This window comes from Carettochelys insculpta, chromosome 4 (assembly GCF_033958435.1).
Source record: "Carettochelys insculpta isolate YL-2023 chromosome 4, ASM3395843v1, whole genome shotgun sequence".
NCBI classification, from domain to species: domain Eukaryota; kingdom Metazoa; phylum Chordata; order Testudines; family Carettochelyidae; genus Carettochelys; species Carettochelys insculpta.
In genome coordinates, this window is record NC_134140.1 from 75,682,155 (window position 1) to 75,699,962 (window position 17,808).

The 17,808-nt window shown below is 46.5% G+C and overlaps 1 protein-coding gene across 2 annotated transcripts in view; it reads left to right on the top strand.

The window, feature by feature from the left end:
* The window catches only part of FSTL5 (follistatin like 5), a 655,002-nt gene that overhangs the window by 517,217 nt on the left and 119,977 nt on the right, over positions 1 to 17,808 (top strand). For both annotated transcript variants that reach the window (XM_074991879.1, XM_074991878.1), the window contains exon 9: positions 3,030 to 3,164. In XM_074991879.1, the coding sequence (XP_074847980.1) occupies positions 3,030 to 3,164 (135 nt within the window). The remainder of the gene's footprint in view (positions 1 to 3,029; positions 3,165 to 17,808) is intronic.

Consider the following 17,808-nt stretch of genomic DNA (forward strand, 5'->3'; position numbering starts at 1 on the left):
AGAAGAACCTTTGCCACTGAGAGATTTGCGGGTAGGAGTTATGGAAAACTGTACATTACTTTTATAAAGCCATTCTTTGTCTTTTTATAGAAATATTTCTTAAGAAAGTATGCATGGCTTTTATTTTGAGAGCATAGGTCAGGTTACTTCTGGCTCCCTTTTACAAGATGAATAGTGTTAGTGTGTCAGTAGTTCTACTAATGGACCCTACCACTTGACCTTACCGCCACCGGTGACCCTGTGGGGAGTATAAGACTCCCTACGGCATTGCTCTCAGGTTCATTGGAACACACAAGCCCACTCACCACAACAAGGTGATGATCTGAAGAGTGAGAATACATTTGGCACCCCAATAAGGTTCAGACTTAGTCTTCAGTGTCAGAACAGGCAGAGGATAGGGAGGGTAATGCTACAATGACTGTGAAGGAGATTGAAGTCTGCAGCAGACAGGAGACTCCCAGTCATTGTGGATCCCATGCCATTGGACCTGAGGATTTTATACCTCAAGAACCATGTGGTGGCTGCAGTGCAACAATCTTCCCACATTAAAATATGTCACACACAGGCATTTTCCTCTCCATATGACTCTCCTAAACTTAAGCCCTATGGCGGCTGGCAAATGGCGATGGGAGCAGGATTGTGAAATCTGGAAGCTTTTAGTCATGGACCAGAATGTCGGCAGTCATTTCGTTTTGAGGACTGAGGTGATAGAACGGCCTGGCTACTGCATCCACTTCTCAGTAGAAGCCCTATTTAGGAGCCACTCTGCTCACCCCACAAGGGGATGGGGCTAGAAAAGGTGCCCTAAACATAGTCCATCTCAACCCCCCAAGTGGATAACCTTGGCCATGGGTGAGCTCACTGGCTGAGGCTGGTTCATGGGGCAGAGGGCTCACTGCGGGCCCGAGGGCCCAGGTAGGTCTGGAAAATCCGGATACCAGGCCAAAAGTAGGCTCGGTCATGGCTATCTGCTTCGGCTGGGGCAGCTGCATGGGTGTTCCAGCCAGTCTTATAGTCTGGCCCATGTCTCTTGGTTTCTGCTGACAGGAGCCTGGCCAGAAGCCTCTGCTCTGCTCTGGGACTGGCCTTTTATTGGGACCTGGGCTCCACCTCTTAGACTTTCAGCCCCAGGTGTGGCTCACTTTAGGGCAGGGCTCAGGTGTTCTGGGCCCACCCACTGAGGGTTCTGGGAGGCCTTCTCTGCCTCAGAGTCAGGGGGAAGGTCACTGTGCCTCTCTACAGAGAAACATTCAAGTCTCTAATAAGGCACCTGGGAGCAGACAGGACCCAAAAGATGCAAAGGTGATGGGGATGTCATGAGAGCTCTCTTGAAGGAAAGCATGTGGAGCACTCTTGCAAACAAAAGCATCTTGGAAAGTGCTTTTGTAAAACAAGGGGAAGCCAAATGTGAGTGATCCTGTGGCTTTTAGGTCTGTCTGAATGCAAGGAACCACAGTGACATGAGCAGAGCTACATGTTGACTTTCACCTCCAACCTTCTCTTGGATAATCTCCCACTGTTGGAGTCACTCTCCTTCCAACACTCCATTACTTTCAATGGCAAAGATAGGGCATTGGACGGTGAGTCCTTTTAGCAGAGGAGTGTCTGATGCATGGGATAGTGTACGGTACTCCCCAGAAACATACATTTCTAGAGATAAATAAAATGAGGTGAATTACCCTTTCTTTTTTCCAGTATTGGCCAATACTGAGTACCAGCACCTCAGCAGCCCCCGCTGCAGGATTGATTGTGAAAGGGTGAGGAGCCGGCTGAGTACCGGACCGCCCCCCCCCCTTTTTTTTTTTTTTTACAAAAAACGCTGCAGATTATTAAACACAAATTCTGAAGCTCAATAGTCACATTTTGCACTTATAGCCCTATAGCACTCTGAGTACAAAATGGCATTTGTATGTGAAGATCAGAAAATTGTATCTATTTACTCAAGTCCTCACAAGATGTCCCACCTGTATACACAGATATTGGTTTTGCATGTACAAGCATGTGCACAAAAAATGATTTGTGTGTATTGTTCCAGAAGCATATTTAAAATGTTTCTCTGAAATTGTTACTGAGACAGGTTTCCACAGAATCCGGCTATAAAATCTTGTACAGACTTCTCAGCCACTATTCTTCATTCAGCTATAGCAATTATTATGGCTGCTTTTGATGTTCATAAAAAAAAGAAAAAAGAAGAAAACAACCAGTCACAATTATAAATTAAAATGCGTATTAGAGCAACATTTCATATTTCAGAACTGTTTCAAAAAGGAGGATTTTCTTAGTGATATTTCAAAGGATCTTGACCTCCATCTCTTTGAGTACCTTTGAATAACTTAGGAGCCATATTTATCTTTCAGTGTGTGATGGAGTAGTTCTTTTGGCTGTTTGCATTTATTAGACTTCTATGGCTGCAAGGACATATGAATGAATTTTAATGTGCAAAAAACCATTTGTCTGTGTTTTGCATATATAAATGGTCATCTGAGTGTGCAGTGGCATCTGACTCATTTGTGAGCAGGAGTATACACACAAAAAAGAGGCTGAGTTATGCAAATGTGACCCTCTACTTCTCTAACTCAATTATACCACATTATAAAGAAGTTTAATTAACGTAGCATCCAATACACAGGGAGCTATATCTCTTTCAGCATGAATTGTGCTGAAAATCTATCACATTATCTTCTACGGAAGCCATGTTATTTTGTGTTAAATCAGTAATACAAGACACCAGAATGTCAGATGATTGCATACAGAGTTAGCACAAGCTAAAGTCTACAGAAGAAAGCATATCAGTCTCAATAATTTGAGACTGCCATCCAGATCCAAGCAGCAAGTTGAAGTAGAGATATTCCTCTTCTCTTTGAAATGGATGATAGTATAGTTCACTAAGCAGCTGAATACCTTTGCATTAGGGAAGGGAAGCAATTTAATTAGCATGAACTGAGAAAACTGCCTGAGTGTGCAATCTGAAAACACTACAGCAAAACTGAAATGGTTGTTCACATAGTGTATTCTCCATCTGTTTTCAGCAAATGGGAGTGAGGTGCACATTAGCAATGTACGCTATGAAGATACAGGAGCGTATACTTGTATTGCAAAGAATGAAGCAGGAGTGGACGAAGACATTTCTTCTCTCTTTGTGGAAGATTCTGCTCGAAAGAACCGTACGTATACAGGATGAGAAGTCAATTTTTTGTGTTAACCCTTAGCTGTGCATTAAGGAAAGTGATATTGGAGAACACTGTGAAGTATCAAATAAGTTATAGCTGGCATGTCTAAATAAGTAGAAAAATAGAGTTATGGGAATAATTATAGCCATTGAAAAGTGTAGTTTTAAATATTAATTTTAAGCAGAAGTAACGTGAAATAGCCAGATGTGGATTGTGAAGGAATTGCTCTGTGAATTGGCACCTGCCTGTACCAGCATTACTGTTCAGATAGTTTCCTGAGAATCATTATATCATATGGTAACATCTTGGGAAAACCTTTCTAAGTTTCCATCTAGGATCTGTATTCCTAGATATTCCTGAGCAGTACAGCTGAGGAAGAAGGAACCTAGGTGACTTTCTGCTATCCTTATGCACCTCAGATCTTGGAGTGTACTGAAGATGAAATATGGCCCTAGTTCATATTAGAGTAGCCTCAGGACATCTTTAATTACTCTAGGACAGGGGTGTTTAACCCACAGCCCACGGGCCAGAATCTGGCCCACAGAGCTTTTTAATCTGGCCCATGCCACCAGCAGTGCCATCATTTTTCTGGCATAGCTTGTGAAGGCCCCAGCTCCAATTGGCATTGTTCCAGCTGGTGCAGATTGCGCTGGCCCCAGTTTGGGCCTCGGCACGGACACAGCTCAGGCCCCAGCTCACAAGGCTGCTGCTGCTCCTGCAGTGGCAGCAGCACTGGTAAGACACCACATTCAGTTTTTGCTGAGAATGCCTGGCTCTGGGGCAGGGGGAGGGTGTTTATTTAAAGCTGGGGGCTGGGAGTGCCTGGATCTGGGGGATGAGAGGGGATTGGGCAAAAGGGGAGGGCTGGGGCTGCCTGGCTCTGGACAGGGGAGAGGGGACTGGGGATTTTGCATGCCTGAAAATTGTGGGTACTGGGATACTTACAATATTTTAAAGGGGTACTTTATACAGAAGGGATAAGAAACGCTGGAGCAGAACTCGATTCAATTGGTTTAACAGCCGGCAGGAGGGATCTGGTGATTAAACCAATTAAATTGAGTCCTGTTCTTTCAGGGGAAAAAATGCAAGCAAGTTGTTGTGGGTATGTGCTGTCATCTTCCCAAATTGCATTTCCCTCATTCCCCTCCTGTGGAAAGCAAATGGCCATGTTTTTTCACAGGGAAAGGAGGAAATGTTGGGAATCCAAGGAAAAGAAAACCAAATAGGCTGACTTCAGAAGGTGACTGAACCATGTAAACTGGTTGCTGAGCTGCTATTCCTCCATAGAAAGAATACTTTTATGTACAACTTTTGCCTGATTGGCCAACTAGCATGCCAGGTCACATGCCAGAATGAGCCTGTGCCCTGGGATCTCCCAGGTAACTGCCACCTCAGCTGGTCACCCAGCCTGGGTGAAAATATTACTGGAACTGATTACAGCTTGTGATATCTACACCCACACACATTCTATAGGGGGATGTGGTTGCAGGGCCAGCTGAGAGGGTCATTTCAGTGGCTTTTTCCAGTGGAGGGGCTAGCCCCCAATGCCACTCCCTGTAGCATCCGGACCCCTGGAGCCAGATATCACAAACTGTAATCTGTTCCTGTTAGCAAGATTGGGCAGCATCCTAGAATACACAAGGAGCTCATAGAGTAGGGAGCCGTGTCACTAGCTATCACCCTTGAAAAGTCTTCCCTCCCACCAACAGCCAGCCCTCAAATTCTTTGCTGTGTGGGAGAGGTATTCCACTCAGCGACAGACAGTCCTTGAAAATCTTTTCCACAGGGGAAAGACTATCCTCTGGTGACAGCCAGCCCCCAAAATCTTTGCTGCATGGAGGAGACTTCCACCTGGCAACAGCCAGTTCCTGAAAATCTTTGCTGTCGGTGGGCAGACTTCCCCCTGGTGACAACCAACCCCTGAAATCTTTGCCGACTTTGGAACCTTTACCCTGTATAAGCCAGGACATGGTGCTGTCTGGCAGCATGATCTTCACTGCACCGCAGGCATGTGCTTTTATTGTGTTGGTTGGGGCTAGCCATGTGGGGCATAGACAGACCTGGTGTCAGCGGTGTGGGGGGCTGTGAACCACAGAAAAGATGTTTCTCAGACTCTCACACAAGCATGACCTCCACAGCCTAGCCACTATGTGGTGCAGTGGGACTGGGGCTGGCACCAGCACTGAAGAAAAAAAATCTCATCCTCTTACTGTGCAGGGTAGAAGCCATCACCCTGTGCTGGTCAGCCACATGGACCGGTGGGGGGTTGGTGTCCAAAGTCATCATTGTAGCAAGATGCACCATTACTGGTGTGCTACTTTGGCATCTGCTCTGCTCTCTGCTGTGTTGATAACCCTTGGCTGCATGCGTACTTGCAGTCTCTGAATGCCAGTGATGGGTCTGTACCACAGACTTCTGAGGATCCCCCAATAACCACAAATCAAGTGAGGTACAAAGGAACTGAAACCAGGCTTATTGTCTTTGATGTATAGGCTCTAGTATTCTGGATGTTTAGGTGTCCAGAGTGCATGCATATGATATGAAAATGGATGTGGCACTACGCAGTGGGTAGGACCACCCAGACCAGGTGATGCAGTCCCGGTGACATACACTTTTATACCTAAGTACAAACAAGTTATGTATCTGTGACGTATCCAGGTGCAACCCCTAATTGTAATAAGTTGACACCCCTGAATGTAACTAGATCTTACCCATTATCTTGTAGATAGTGATACCATCAAAACAACACTATGCATCATGCTGTCATCTCGACCCTGTACTGAACCTGGGTTAGAATATACCTGGTACTAAGCTGTTGTCTATGGGGAGGGTCCTGGTCCCATACAACATGCCCAGCCTTACTGGAACATGTTTATATGTACTATCCAGTGCTTGGTGCTTTAGGACCTGCTTCTGATCAGCCTGCCTCTGCCAATTTCCTGTGAACAAGACTTGAGTTTCACTCACAGATTAACATTTTCAGTTAGCCTAGTTAACCCTATATTGTTCAGGCTTTGCCTTTCTGTTAACAAAGCATTAACAATTGTTCAGGCCTTCTTATTTTAGCTTTGCTGCATGTTCGCAAAGCATTGGCTATTGCTCATGCCTTTAGGCCTTATTGTCAGGTCCTCTCATTACTACAGTCATCATCGCAGAAAGCAGTGTGCCCTGCATCCCCACCACAGGAAAACAAAGGGCAGGTCAAAGGAATTTCACACCTTTTTTGGGCACGCCACTGCAAAGTGCCATCATGGATACAGAGCAGCTCAGAGCCATTGCACAGTGCATATAATGTCCAGTACCCAGTCTATAGTGCAGCATTTTATTGGTGGAAGAGTGTGGGATGATATGATAGATGCAGATGCATTGGTTGATGATATGGAGGAACTAAAAAACACAAATGCAGAGTTTCTGGCTGCCCTGGATGCAATGTTTTCAGTGGAGCACCATTTCTGGAGACGTGAAACCAGCAGACACTGGTGGGACCACATCATTTTAGAAGTATATTACAACCACCAAAATTTCTGCATGAGCAAGGCCAATTTCGTGCAATTTTGTGACTTGTTGGCCCCTGCCCTGAATCCCAACAATATGAAAATCAGAACTGCTTTAACAGTTCACAAGCGAGTAGCCATTGCTCTTGGAAGATTGCAATGCCTGACAGCTACCGGTCAGTGGGAAATCAATTTGGGGTGGATAGATCCACTGTGAGGGCCACGGTCATACAGGTAGCCAGTGCAAACTGTGACAGCCTGATGAAGGAGACCATGATTCTGGAAAATATGCAGCACATAGTGGACAGCTTTGCTACCATGGGGTTTCCTAACTGTGGTGGGACTCACATTCTCATCCTGGCCCAAGACCACATAAGCTGCAAGGAGTGCATAAACTGCAAAGGGTACTTTTCAATGGTGTCTGTGGTAGATCACAAAGGTCATTTCACTGACATCTACAGGGGATGGTTGGGAAAGGTTCATGCTGTGTGCACCTTTAGATATTCCAATGTGTACAGAATGCTCTGAAATTGGAATTGAGATTGGTGAAGTGAAGATGCCCATTGTGATACTGGGTGACACTGCTTGTCCTCTGCTCCCTTAGCTCATGAAGCCATACACAGGCAACCTGGACTGCAGCCAGGAGCACTTCAACTATAGATTAAGCAAGTGCAGATTCGTCACAGAATGTGTCTTTGGCCATCTGAAAGCCAGGTTCCATTGCCTTTTGACCCCTTTGGACCTTTACCAAATCAACCTGCCAACCATGGGTGCAGCCTATTGTATTCTGCATAACATTTGTGAATTGAAGGTGGAAAATGTAATGCCAGCCTGGGTTGCTCAGGCAGAAGCCATGAGCAGGGTTTATGTACAGTTGGACACAAGGCCATTTGTGAATGTATACGGAGAAGCAACAGCAATCAGGGAGGCTTTGAAAAACAGATTTATGAATGGGCACACTGCCACATGAATCTGTTGCCCATATTCACACAATGATTCTGCTCCCCACACACCGCAAAAATATTTCTGATGAACCTTTCTGAAAGCACCTCCAAATGCACTACACAACATGTGATCCACTAAATGAGACTTTTTTTGAAAGTTTAAAAAAATTACTTTTTATTTATGGTGGGAAAAGTAAGGGGCATTTTGGAAAAGAAAGGGAAAAGCAGAAGGCTTAGGTGGTATGTGAGTCTTTTGCATCAGGGAGAGGTCATGGTGGTGAAACAGGACACTGTCCTTCTCCTCCTCCAGTCATGTTTGGAGACCCTGAAGACAGGGGAGCAAAGCATATCAAGGGTAGGGTGGGCAACAGGGAGCTTAGTCCAAGTTCATGTAATTAGTCTTTCATTTCTGGGCATTCCTCTGCAGTTCCTGCAAGGAACAGAGTATCTCTGTTTGCTTCCTGACAGCTGCGAGGAGATCTTGCACGTCCTTGCTCCGGAACTGGAGCACACTTTGGCGTTACTGCTGTGTCCACCTTTGTTATCAGTGACTCTGGCTCACTCCCTGTCTGCCTTTTCTAGTTGTTGTAAGATGAGGTCCTGCTTGGCTTTCTTCTTCCTCCTCATTGTAGCTACCCAGTCACACCCACATAAGCTGTCTGTGGAAGACACTGAAGGTCAAAATGTAGATACATATTTGAAATGTGACACAAAGTGATTTTTTTACAGTCACGCTTTTGATTTCCAAGGCCTTTTTTGAATTTTTAAGGACAACATTGAAGTAATCTGTGCAGAGCAGAAGGTATTCCTCCAGACAGTTTCAGTGCAGACACAGTGTGGTTTTGTGGGCTTATGGATTGGGAAGGTTTGATCCCACCAGCCACATGGCAGGCTGGTGGGAGGTCATCCCTGGAAAATGAAAAGAGAGCAAAAAAAGTTTCTTGGTTTCTGGCTCCTCATCAATCCTGTACAGGGGAAAAGTCAGCAGTGTGGTGGGAGAGAAGACCAGGAGCATGTAAGAGGGAGATGGAGAGCCTGCCAGTCATGTGGTGCTGCAAGGTGGTCCTCACAAATTGAAAAGGCAAGGGAGCAGTGCAAAAAATCAAACAAATTTCCTATGCTTCTTATAGGTTGCAAAAAGAGACATCAACCTCCTAAGAATAACTAAGAGTGACAAAGAAAATATGCTTATACTGTGTCAGCACAAGGCTGGAAATTTTTCCAAAATGCTTTGTGGCACCATGATGTCAGATAACTTACTGGCTGCCTGGTGTGGCAAGGTGTGCTGCTGTAGAAGCCACAATAGACCTCCCCAAAAACCTCATGCAAAAACTGAAAAGTACCTGAATGAGACCTTTATGGAGATCTCCAAAAAAGACAAGCACTCCATTCCCAGAAATATTAACAAGCTCTTCTAAAAAATGTATATTTAGTCACTGTGTGTGCCTGGTCATCAACCTGCTTGTAGCAGTGTAAAAAAAATGCACTCCACAAAAGTAAATCCATGCATCAAACTCAACCAGCTTATACCATGACTAAAAGTACTCACCAGAAGAGCCCCACTCAACACCATTGCTGGATACCATGGACATGCCATAGCTTCAGGTTTCAATGAGGCAGTACTGGCTCAAGGTGCAAGGGGAAAAGCTCCAGACTGCCGGGATCAGCTATAATAGGTGCCAGGTGAACATCAGCAGCCTCCTCTTCATTGACCTCCTGCTCCAGTTCCACCTGTCAGCTCACACCTAAGTCCTCAGGGTGGACTATTGAAGAGTCCCTGTTAGCCTCAGGGACCGTGGTTGGGTCACTCCCAAGATTTCTGTCCAGGTGCTTGTAGTACTGGCAGTCTTGGGAGATTACCCTGATTGCCCATTGGCTTCTCTGACTTTATGGTAGCTCTGCTGGAGCTCCTTTACTTTCACCTGCCATTGCTCAATGTCCCAGCTATACTCTTTAGCAATCATACCTTCTGAAATCTTCTCGTAAATGGTGGCATTTTGCTTGCAGACACACAGTCTGCTCATTAGTGATTCTTCTCATTAGTGATTGTTTTGTAAAAAACAAATCATGTCAAGCCAACCTGATAGCTTTTTTTGACATGATAACGAGACTCGTAGATAAGGAAGAAGCAGTGGATGTGGTATACCTAGACTTTAGTAAAGCATTTGATACTGTCTCGCATAATATTCTTATCGACAAACTAGGCAAGTCCAACTTAAATCACACTGCAATAAGGTGGGTGCATAACTGGCTGGCTAATCGCACCCAGAGAGTAGTTGTTAATGGTGCTCAATCTAGCTGGAAAAGCATAACAAGTGGGGTTCTGCAGGGGTCTGTTTTGGGACCAGTTCTGTTCAATATCTTCATTAATTATTTGGATATTGGCATAGAAAGTACGCTTATTAAGTTTGCAGATGATACCAAGCTGGGAGGGGTTGCAACTACCTTGGAGGATAGGGTCATAATTCAGAATGATCTAGATAAATTAGAGAAATGGTCTGAAGTAAACAGGATGAAGTTTAATAAAGATAAATGTAAGGTGCTGCACTTAGGAAGGAATAATCTGTTTCACACATACAGAATGGGAAAAGACTGTCTAGGAAGGAGTACAGCAGAAAGGGACCTAGGGGTTCTAGTAGATCACAAGTTAAATATGAGTCAACAGTGTGATGCTGTTGCAAAAAAAGCAAACATGATTCTGCGATGCATTAGCAGGTGTGTTGTGAACAAGACACGAGAAATCATTCTACCGCTCTACTCTGCGCTGGTTAGACCTCAGCTGGAATATTGTGTCCAGTTCTGGGCACGCCAATTCAAGAAAGATGTGGAGAAATTAGAGAAGGTTCCAGAGAAGAGCAACTAGAATGATAAAAGGTCTGGAGAACATGACTTATGAAGAAAGGCTGAAAGAAATGGGCTTGTTTAGCTTGGAAAAAAGAAGATTGAGGGGGGACATGATAGCGGTTTTCAGATATCTTAAAGGGTGTCATAAGGAGGAGGGAGAAAACTTGTTCTTCTTGGCCTCTGAGGAGAGAACAAGAGGCAATGGACTTAAACTGCAGCAAGGGAAGTTTAGGTTGGACATTAGGAAAAAGTTCCTAACTGTCAGGGTGGTCAAGTACTGGAATAAGTTGCCAAGGGAGGTTGTGGAATCTCCCTCGCTGGAGATATTTAAGAACAGATTAGATAGATGTCTATCAGGGATGGTGTAGATAGTGGTCGGTCCTGCCGTCGGGGCAGGGGACTGGACTCGATGGCCTCTCGAGGCCCCTTCCGGTCTTAGTATTCTATGATTCTATGATTCTCCCCACACAGATATGAGATCCAGGATCTCATTGTGAGTCCATGCTGGAACTCTTTTGTGACCCTGAGAACTCACATCCAGAGAAGAACCCTGACTACTCATGATGGATGGATGTGATAGATGGATGCTATGGATGGCTGAGGTGTGCTATCCACACTGGTCAGAAGGAAGATGAAGTCACATTTCTGATACTATTCATATTCAAATTCATAGGTCCTGTTACCTTCATTCCTGAGCACCTGGAGAGCATCAGAGATGCAACTGGACAGAACCAACAACTGTGGGGCATTGTGGGATACATGTGGGACTCCTGTGGAGGCCAATAAAACTGGTTTAAATGGAATGTGTTTCCACACTACTATTTATCTGAATGCTTACATCTGAACTTCCCATTAATCCCACTCAGGTTGTCGGACTAAAAAAATTGGCTGTAGTACCCCTTAATTTCAGATAATGGTATATGATGTATGAAAAGTCACAATTCAAAATAGAGCTAAGTACTTTAGGTTCGCATTATGCTCTAAAGTAGACATAGCCTCTTACTCATTCAGGATGAATGGCGCTAAATTATCATTCAACTTTCAATATATTGTATTTTCCTTATTCAGTGGGTGAGCCTAGGTATATTTACTGCATATTATTCATATCCCGCTCTGAACACAGAATTAGTAATTTTCTGTGAGGTGTCATCACTATTGTATTTGAGTGCATTGCAAACATTAATTGACTTATTTCCAAAACACCCCTCTGAGAAGAGGGTATATAACATAAATTTTTCATGATGCTAAGAGTGAGCTGAAGGGCGTGAAGGACAATTTAACGCTCACTGGAACATCCATGATAACAAAGAAATCTTGCACATTAGTTTTGCTGTGGCAGGATTACACAACAGATAATGTAGACTTTAAGTTTATTTAATTTTAGCAAGGCTGTCATTTTCAGTTTGAGTAATTGTTAGTTTTTCCAGGATCACGAGATCACATTTTAAAGTGATTTATGTGTTTAAAGTAATGTTTTGGGCCTTTCAACTTTAATATTATATATATTTAGGTTTTTAACTTTATATTTTTTTCTATTTTGATACATTTATCACAAGCAAATTATTATTTATAATATTATATGCATTACCATGTTTAGTATTCTTAATTTATAAAACTAAGAACGAGAGAAAGGCACAGGAAAATCATTCCAAATTGTGATTTTTGCGAGTTCCATTTATGAATTCAAAATTCTGAATTTCATGAATTATAAAATGATGCCAAGATTTTACAGCAGCTAAATTTAAAGGACTTATAGGACTCATGTAACAAGCAGACACTTTCTTTTTGCTATTGATTCTGCTGTGTTCTTATTGAAAAAAAAGATGCCTCCTCACAGAATACTTATTCAATTAGTGATATTTGAAGTTAGAGGAGGGCAACTTTGTCACTAACCTCAGTCTGCTTTTATTCTGGCCAGTCCAAGCATTGCTTTTTGGAAAAAAAAAAAAATCTTTACCCTTAACAAGGAGGAGATTGATATAGTTAGAATCAACTCAAATTCCTGCTCCTCCCAGCCCCGGTTCAACCCCCTCACAGTCCCACTTCAATCACCCTGCAGCCCAGCTCACCACCCACGCAGAGCTCTGGCTCACCACTTGTGCCCCAGTTCAGCCCCCCCTGCAGTCCCAGTTCAAAACCCTAATGGCCTGGCTTATCACACACACATGACTCTGGCTCACCACCCCCACCCCAATTTAACCCCCACCACCCTATGCAGTGCCAGATCAAACCCCTCGCAGCCTGGCACACCACCCACATGTGGCTCCAGCTCACCACTGGCCCCAGTTCAAACCCCCCGGCCCGGCTCTCCACCTGTGCATGGCTCTTGTTCAGCACCCCACCCCAGTTCAACACCTCCCCTGCCCTGGTTCAGCTCCCCAAGCTCCAGGTCAAACCCACATGTGTGGCTCCAGTTCACCACCACTGTGTGCAGCTCTGGCTCAGCTCCACGCCTCCCCCACCCTTCCTGCATCCCTAACGCACTGCCAGGCTTAACCCTCTCCAACTGCACCCCCAACCCCAGGACTTGCCTTTCAAAAGGAGCTCCAGGTGCTCCTGCTGCTTCTCCAGCTGCAGAATGTTCGTTCCGCCAGGGGGAAAAAGGCCCCTCAAACTTATGCAAAACTCAGGTTATGCAAGGGTGTGTGGGAACACAACCCTCACATAACGTGGGAGACTACTGTATTCCTGAGCCACAGTCCTGGGAGCTGGAGGAATGTGGCTGGCGCCTTTCCTGTGTGATTTATGAATGGCTCTTGGAGTATTTGTGCAGCTGGGTATGGGACTCCATGCAGAGTTGCGCTGACTGATAACAGCCCTGGAGGGGGTTGCTGCTTGTCAATAGAAAAGCACAGTGTGAGACAGTCTAGCCTGGAGAGTTAAAGGAGTTCAGTTGTCCCATAGTCTAAGGCTGCATCTCAGGGATCCCATCACAAATAGCTTGAACCATTCTGAGAAAAAAGATAGGGAGAATATATTGATTTTGTTTATGATAAAAATAGTTTTGTTGAGAAGCTTCATAATGTCCACAGTTTGCAACAAAGACTGGATTTTTTTTTGGTGAGGTGGAGAAAGGTGATGGCAGTGACATTGGGTTGTGCCTTTTGTCATCCAAATTAGGAGGCCAGGCTAGCTGGTGTCCATGTCTGTGAATAAGAGCAGAGTGTATTGTTCAGGAGTTATATAGGCATAGAGTTACTGTGTGATTATTAGATGTATAAAAGCCAGGAGAAGATGGGAACAGACTTGCACAGAATGGTCTATAATCATGAGACCACCATCCTCTACAGAACCCGGGCGTCCTCACTCTTCATATTCTTCTCTTGCCAGCAAATAGTTCTGAAATCAATGACAGGTGTGTGTATCATCCACTCTTTGGTATTTGATGTATGTGAAGGATAATGGCCTAATGCTGCTGCTAATTTGTAAGTAAGGTCCAGTGTTGGTGGTCTGTGCTGTGAATCTAATTGTCTGAACCTCACCAATAACCTATTTTGATACTCAGTGTGGGTTCCAGATGAAAGGTTTGGGAGTGGGGGTTAATTATTTTAATTAAGAACATGGTTGCAAAGCCATGCACTGAAAAGTTAGAATTAAGTTTTATCTACTTAGACTTCATAAAGTCTATCATTACATGCTTGTACTATTTTTCCAGAGAATCCCTGCCTCATTCAATGTAAAAGACGAACAGTGTTCCAAGAAGTAATCAGGATGGCCTAGTGCAGGATGCAGTAGAACACTTATGTAATTTGTTGCAAGTGTTGGGAAAAGTGTGGTGACAGAGAACTGCAAAAGATAAAGGATACTCTAATTATTCAAGCATTTGCATTCTGTCCTGGAGAAATGTATTCTACCCCAGCCTCTGCCACAGAGTTCCTGTGTGATGCCAGGGAAATCTCTTAAACCAAACTGTGTACATTTCAGTATGCCCAACATGAGAAACTTTAGTACAGATGTGCAAAAATTATGAGTATTCTGAACTGCAGCTGAAGTCAGTGAGAGCTGTGCTCTGAACATGTATTGCACTATAAAGAGAATTACTCGGAAAAATCAGACCAATATGTGACTGAAATTGAGTTCACAAAATTAGCGGACACTTCTCAGAGATTTAAACTTAATCACTCTGCCTAGGTCTACACTAAAGAGTTTTGTTGACAAAACCAGGGTTTTGTAGACAAAAGTTGCAGAGCATCCACACACAAAATGTATTTTGTTGGCAGTATGTTAACAAAACTAGGCACTTCTGTCAATAGCCTTCTGCCTCACCCTACAAGGCAGAACACCTTTCTCAGCAGAATCTGTCAACAAAAAAAAATGTGTGGACACTCTGGGGTGCCCTATGTCAACAAACAGGGCTTCTGGGTCACTGGGCAACCCTGTCTGCTGTGCTGCTGGTTGGCCATTCAGTCAAGAGACAGCCAGGCATTCTGGCCACTGTCTGTCACAGAGTGGATTGCTTTTTTAATGGGTGGGCAAGGAGGTCCCCAGTCCACATTCATGAGCATGTTCCCATCTTATGTTCTACAGGTCATCCGGGCCATCAACAACATCCTCCTCTGGGACCTCAACATCACCCTTATAGGATATGAGGAGTTGGGCTTACCCAAATGCTTCAGGGCACTGGATGGCTCCCATATCACCATCCAGGCCCTGGAGCACAGCAGTGGGGCCTACATAAACCACAAGGGCTACCACTCCATGGTACTGCAGGCACTTGTCGACACAAAGCACAGGTTCATGGACATTTGTGTGGGGTGGTCCAACCACGCCCGTGATGCCTGGGTGTTCCAGAACTCATGGCTCAGTCACAGGATGGTGGATGGTACTTACATCCCCCAGCAGGAGCTCGCCATGAGGGACACCATGGTGCCGCCCTGTATTGTGGCGCTTGCTGCTTACCCCATGCAGCCATGGCTCATGCGACCTTACATGGGACACACTCAGCCTAGTCAGCATGTTTTTAATGAGTGCCTCAACCGGGCCCATAATGCGGTTTAAAGAGCATTCGACCATCTTAGTGGGCATTCTGCTCCCTCCTAATGAGGCAATATGCCAGCGGTGGTTGGGGTATGCTGCACCCTGCCCAAACTTGTGGAGGCCAAGTACAAGCCCTTCATGCAGGGGTGGGACACCGAGGCCACACACGGCTACAAGCAGCCAGCCACCACCCTATGCTGTCAGTTCCAGCAAGATCGTGTGCAGGTAAGGGAGTACCTGTGTGAGGCCTTTGCCTGGGAGCCCCAATGACCCTTTCATGCACACAACCTCCATCATCACCCCCCCACACACAAACCTCCAACATCATCCCCATGCACACACACCCCTACCTGTACACAGGGGACACAGGGCTATCCACAAATAAATGGTTTACTATTCATGTACACAAAAGTCTGCCTCTTCAAAACTTTATCGACTATTTACAGTGGGTGGAGGGGAATTATGTACAAGGTGGGCCTGGGGCTAGGGGTGCATGCAGCAAAGCTGGGGTGGGGCAAGGTGGGTTGGTGTCCTTAACCCTCAACTGGGGTCAAGGGATGGGATCCCCATTGGTTTCAGGAGCTCCTACCCCCTCTGCTCGAGATCCCCATTGTGACTGGGCTGGGGCTGGGAGTACAAGGAGGTAGGGGTGTTGCTGGGGTGCAGTGCCTGTGGGCTCACCAGGGTCCACACGGGGGGAAGCAGGAATGTGGGGCAGCTGCCTCTGCATGGCCTGCTCTGGTCATTATCAGGTTGGTCATTTGGAGGAGGCTGGCTGTGCATAGGTTGGGTGAGATCAGGGTGGTGAGGTTGGGGTCAGTGGAGGGGGTCTACTGGGAGGGACTGGTGCAGGGGGTGAGGGTGAAGGGGAGAGGAAGCAGGGGGGCTTGCAAGGGGGCAGCAGGTGGGCCAGCTGGGCAGTCACAGCCTGGTGAGCACATCCAGGTTGTCCGCCACCCTGTCCCAGGTCTGCCGGTCCATGGCTAGCCACTCCAGCAGCACCCGGGTGAAGTCCCTCAGGACTGCAGTGTGTATAGTGTCCTTCGCATCCTCCTCCCTGCCCCGGTGGCACTGGTGTATGGCCCAGCAAGAGCCCTGTGCCATCCCAGTTCGTGGTATGGGCCACACCCCCTTGCCCTCCACAACAGGGCTCCCTGGCCCATGGACAGGGCTCGGCTGGCTCCTGGGTGCTGGACCTGTGGAGGCAGAAGGGGACAGAGGAATGGGCTGTTAGTCCTGTGTGTTGGCCCTGTGTCCCCACCCCTCTAGCCACTGTTCTGCCAGCCCTGTGGCATCCAGATTGCTGGGGGTCCCCACATGGGTGGAGCAAGTGCAGGCTTCTGTCTGACTCCCCCGCAGTCCCTACACAGCTGTGCAGCCCATGGTGCTGTCCAGGATAGCTGGTTCTAAGTGCTGTATGCAGCCCCCTCTGGGGCCCAGGGAGCACAGCTGTCCACAATGCATTTGGACTGGCATTGGTGGCCATGTAGGTGGGTTGTAGCCACCTTGAGCAGGAGTATGAACCCCTTCCCCAGGTCTCAAGGCTGCCAGGATGTATGGCACTTACCTGAGGGTCCCTCCAGGAACTCTGGCAAGGCCTGGGTGGAGGGGGCCCAGCTGGACGGATCAGAGGGGATATCAATGACAAGGGCCCCCTTGCTGGAGCCCTTATCATCGGTGGTGGCCTCAGGCTGCAGGACCATCTGCTGGGGCTTGGAGGTGGGTGTCAGTCCCAGGCAATCCTGTGCATCCATCCCTGCCTCTGGCTCTGGCTCTAGCTTAGCCATGTTCAGGATGATAGTCAGGGCTGTCATGTCCTTGGAGGAAAGGAGGTGGTCCAGTTCTTTAAAGTAGGGGCACTGGTGGGCGCTGAGCCTGACTGTGTGCCTGCATCCCAGGGCTTACAGTAGCCCTGCCAGAGCTCCTGGTCCATGGTGCAGTTGGGGTGGCCCCAGCTGGTGAGGGCCTTTGACAGCCTCTTGAACATGGCCACTTTCTGGTGCCAGACCCCCATCTGGTGCAGGTCCTCCTCATCATCCCAGAAGGAAAAGAGGTCCCAGAGTCCATCCAGGAGGGGAGGTCCTTTTTGGGGAGGCCTGGTTTGGCTTCTTGGAGGTGTCCCTGGCATCTCTGTGGCACCCCTGAAGGGTGCAGGGGTCCCGAGTGCTAACCATGGGTCTGAGGGGTAGGATCTTGTGGCTCAGGCATCACTGTGGGAGTGTGTGGCTGGACAGTGTGTGCTCCCTGCTACCAGCATGCTCTCAGCTTTCTGCCTAGGGTTTTGTGGAAGCCTGCATCTATAAATGCAGCCAGAGGCTGGAGCCACAGAGCTTTGCTTGTGCCTTCAGTGGCATCTCTGCACAATGGAGGACTCCCTCT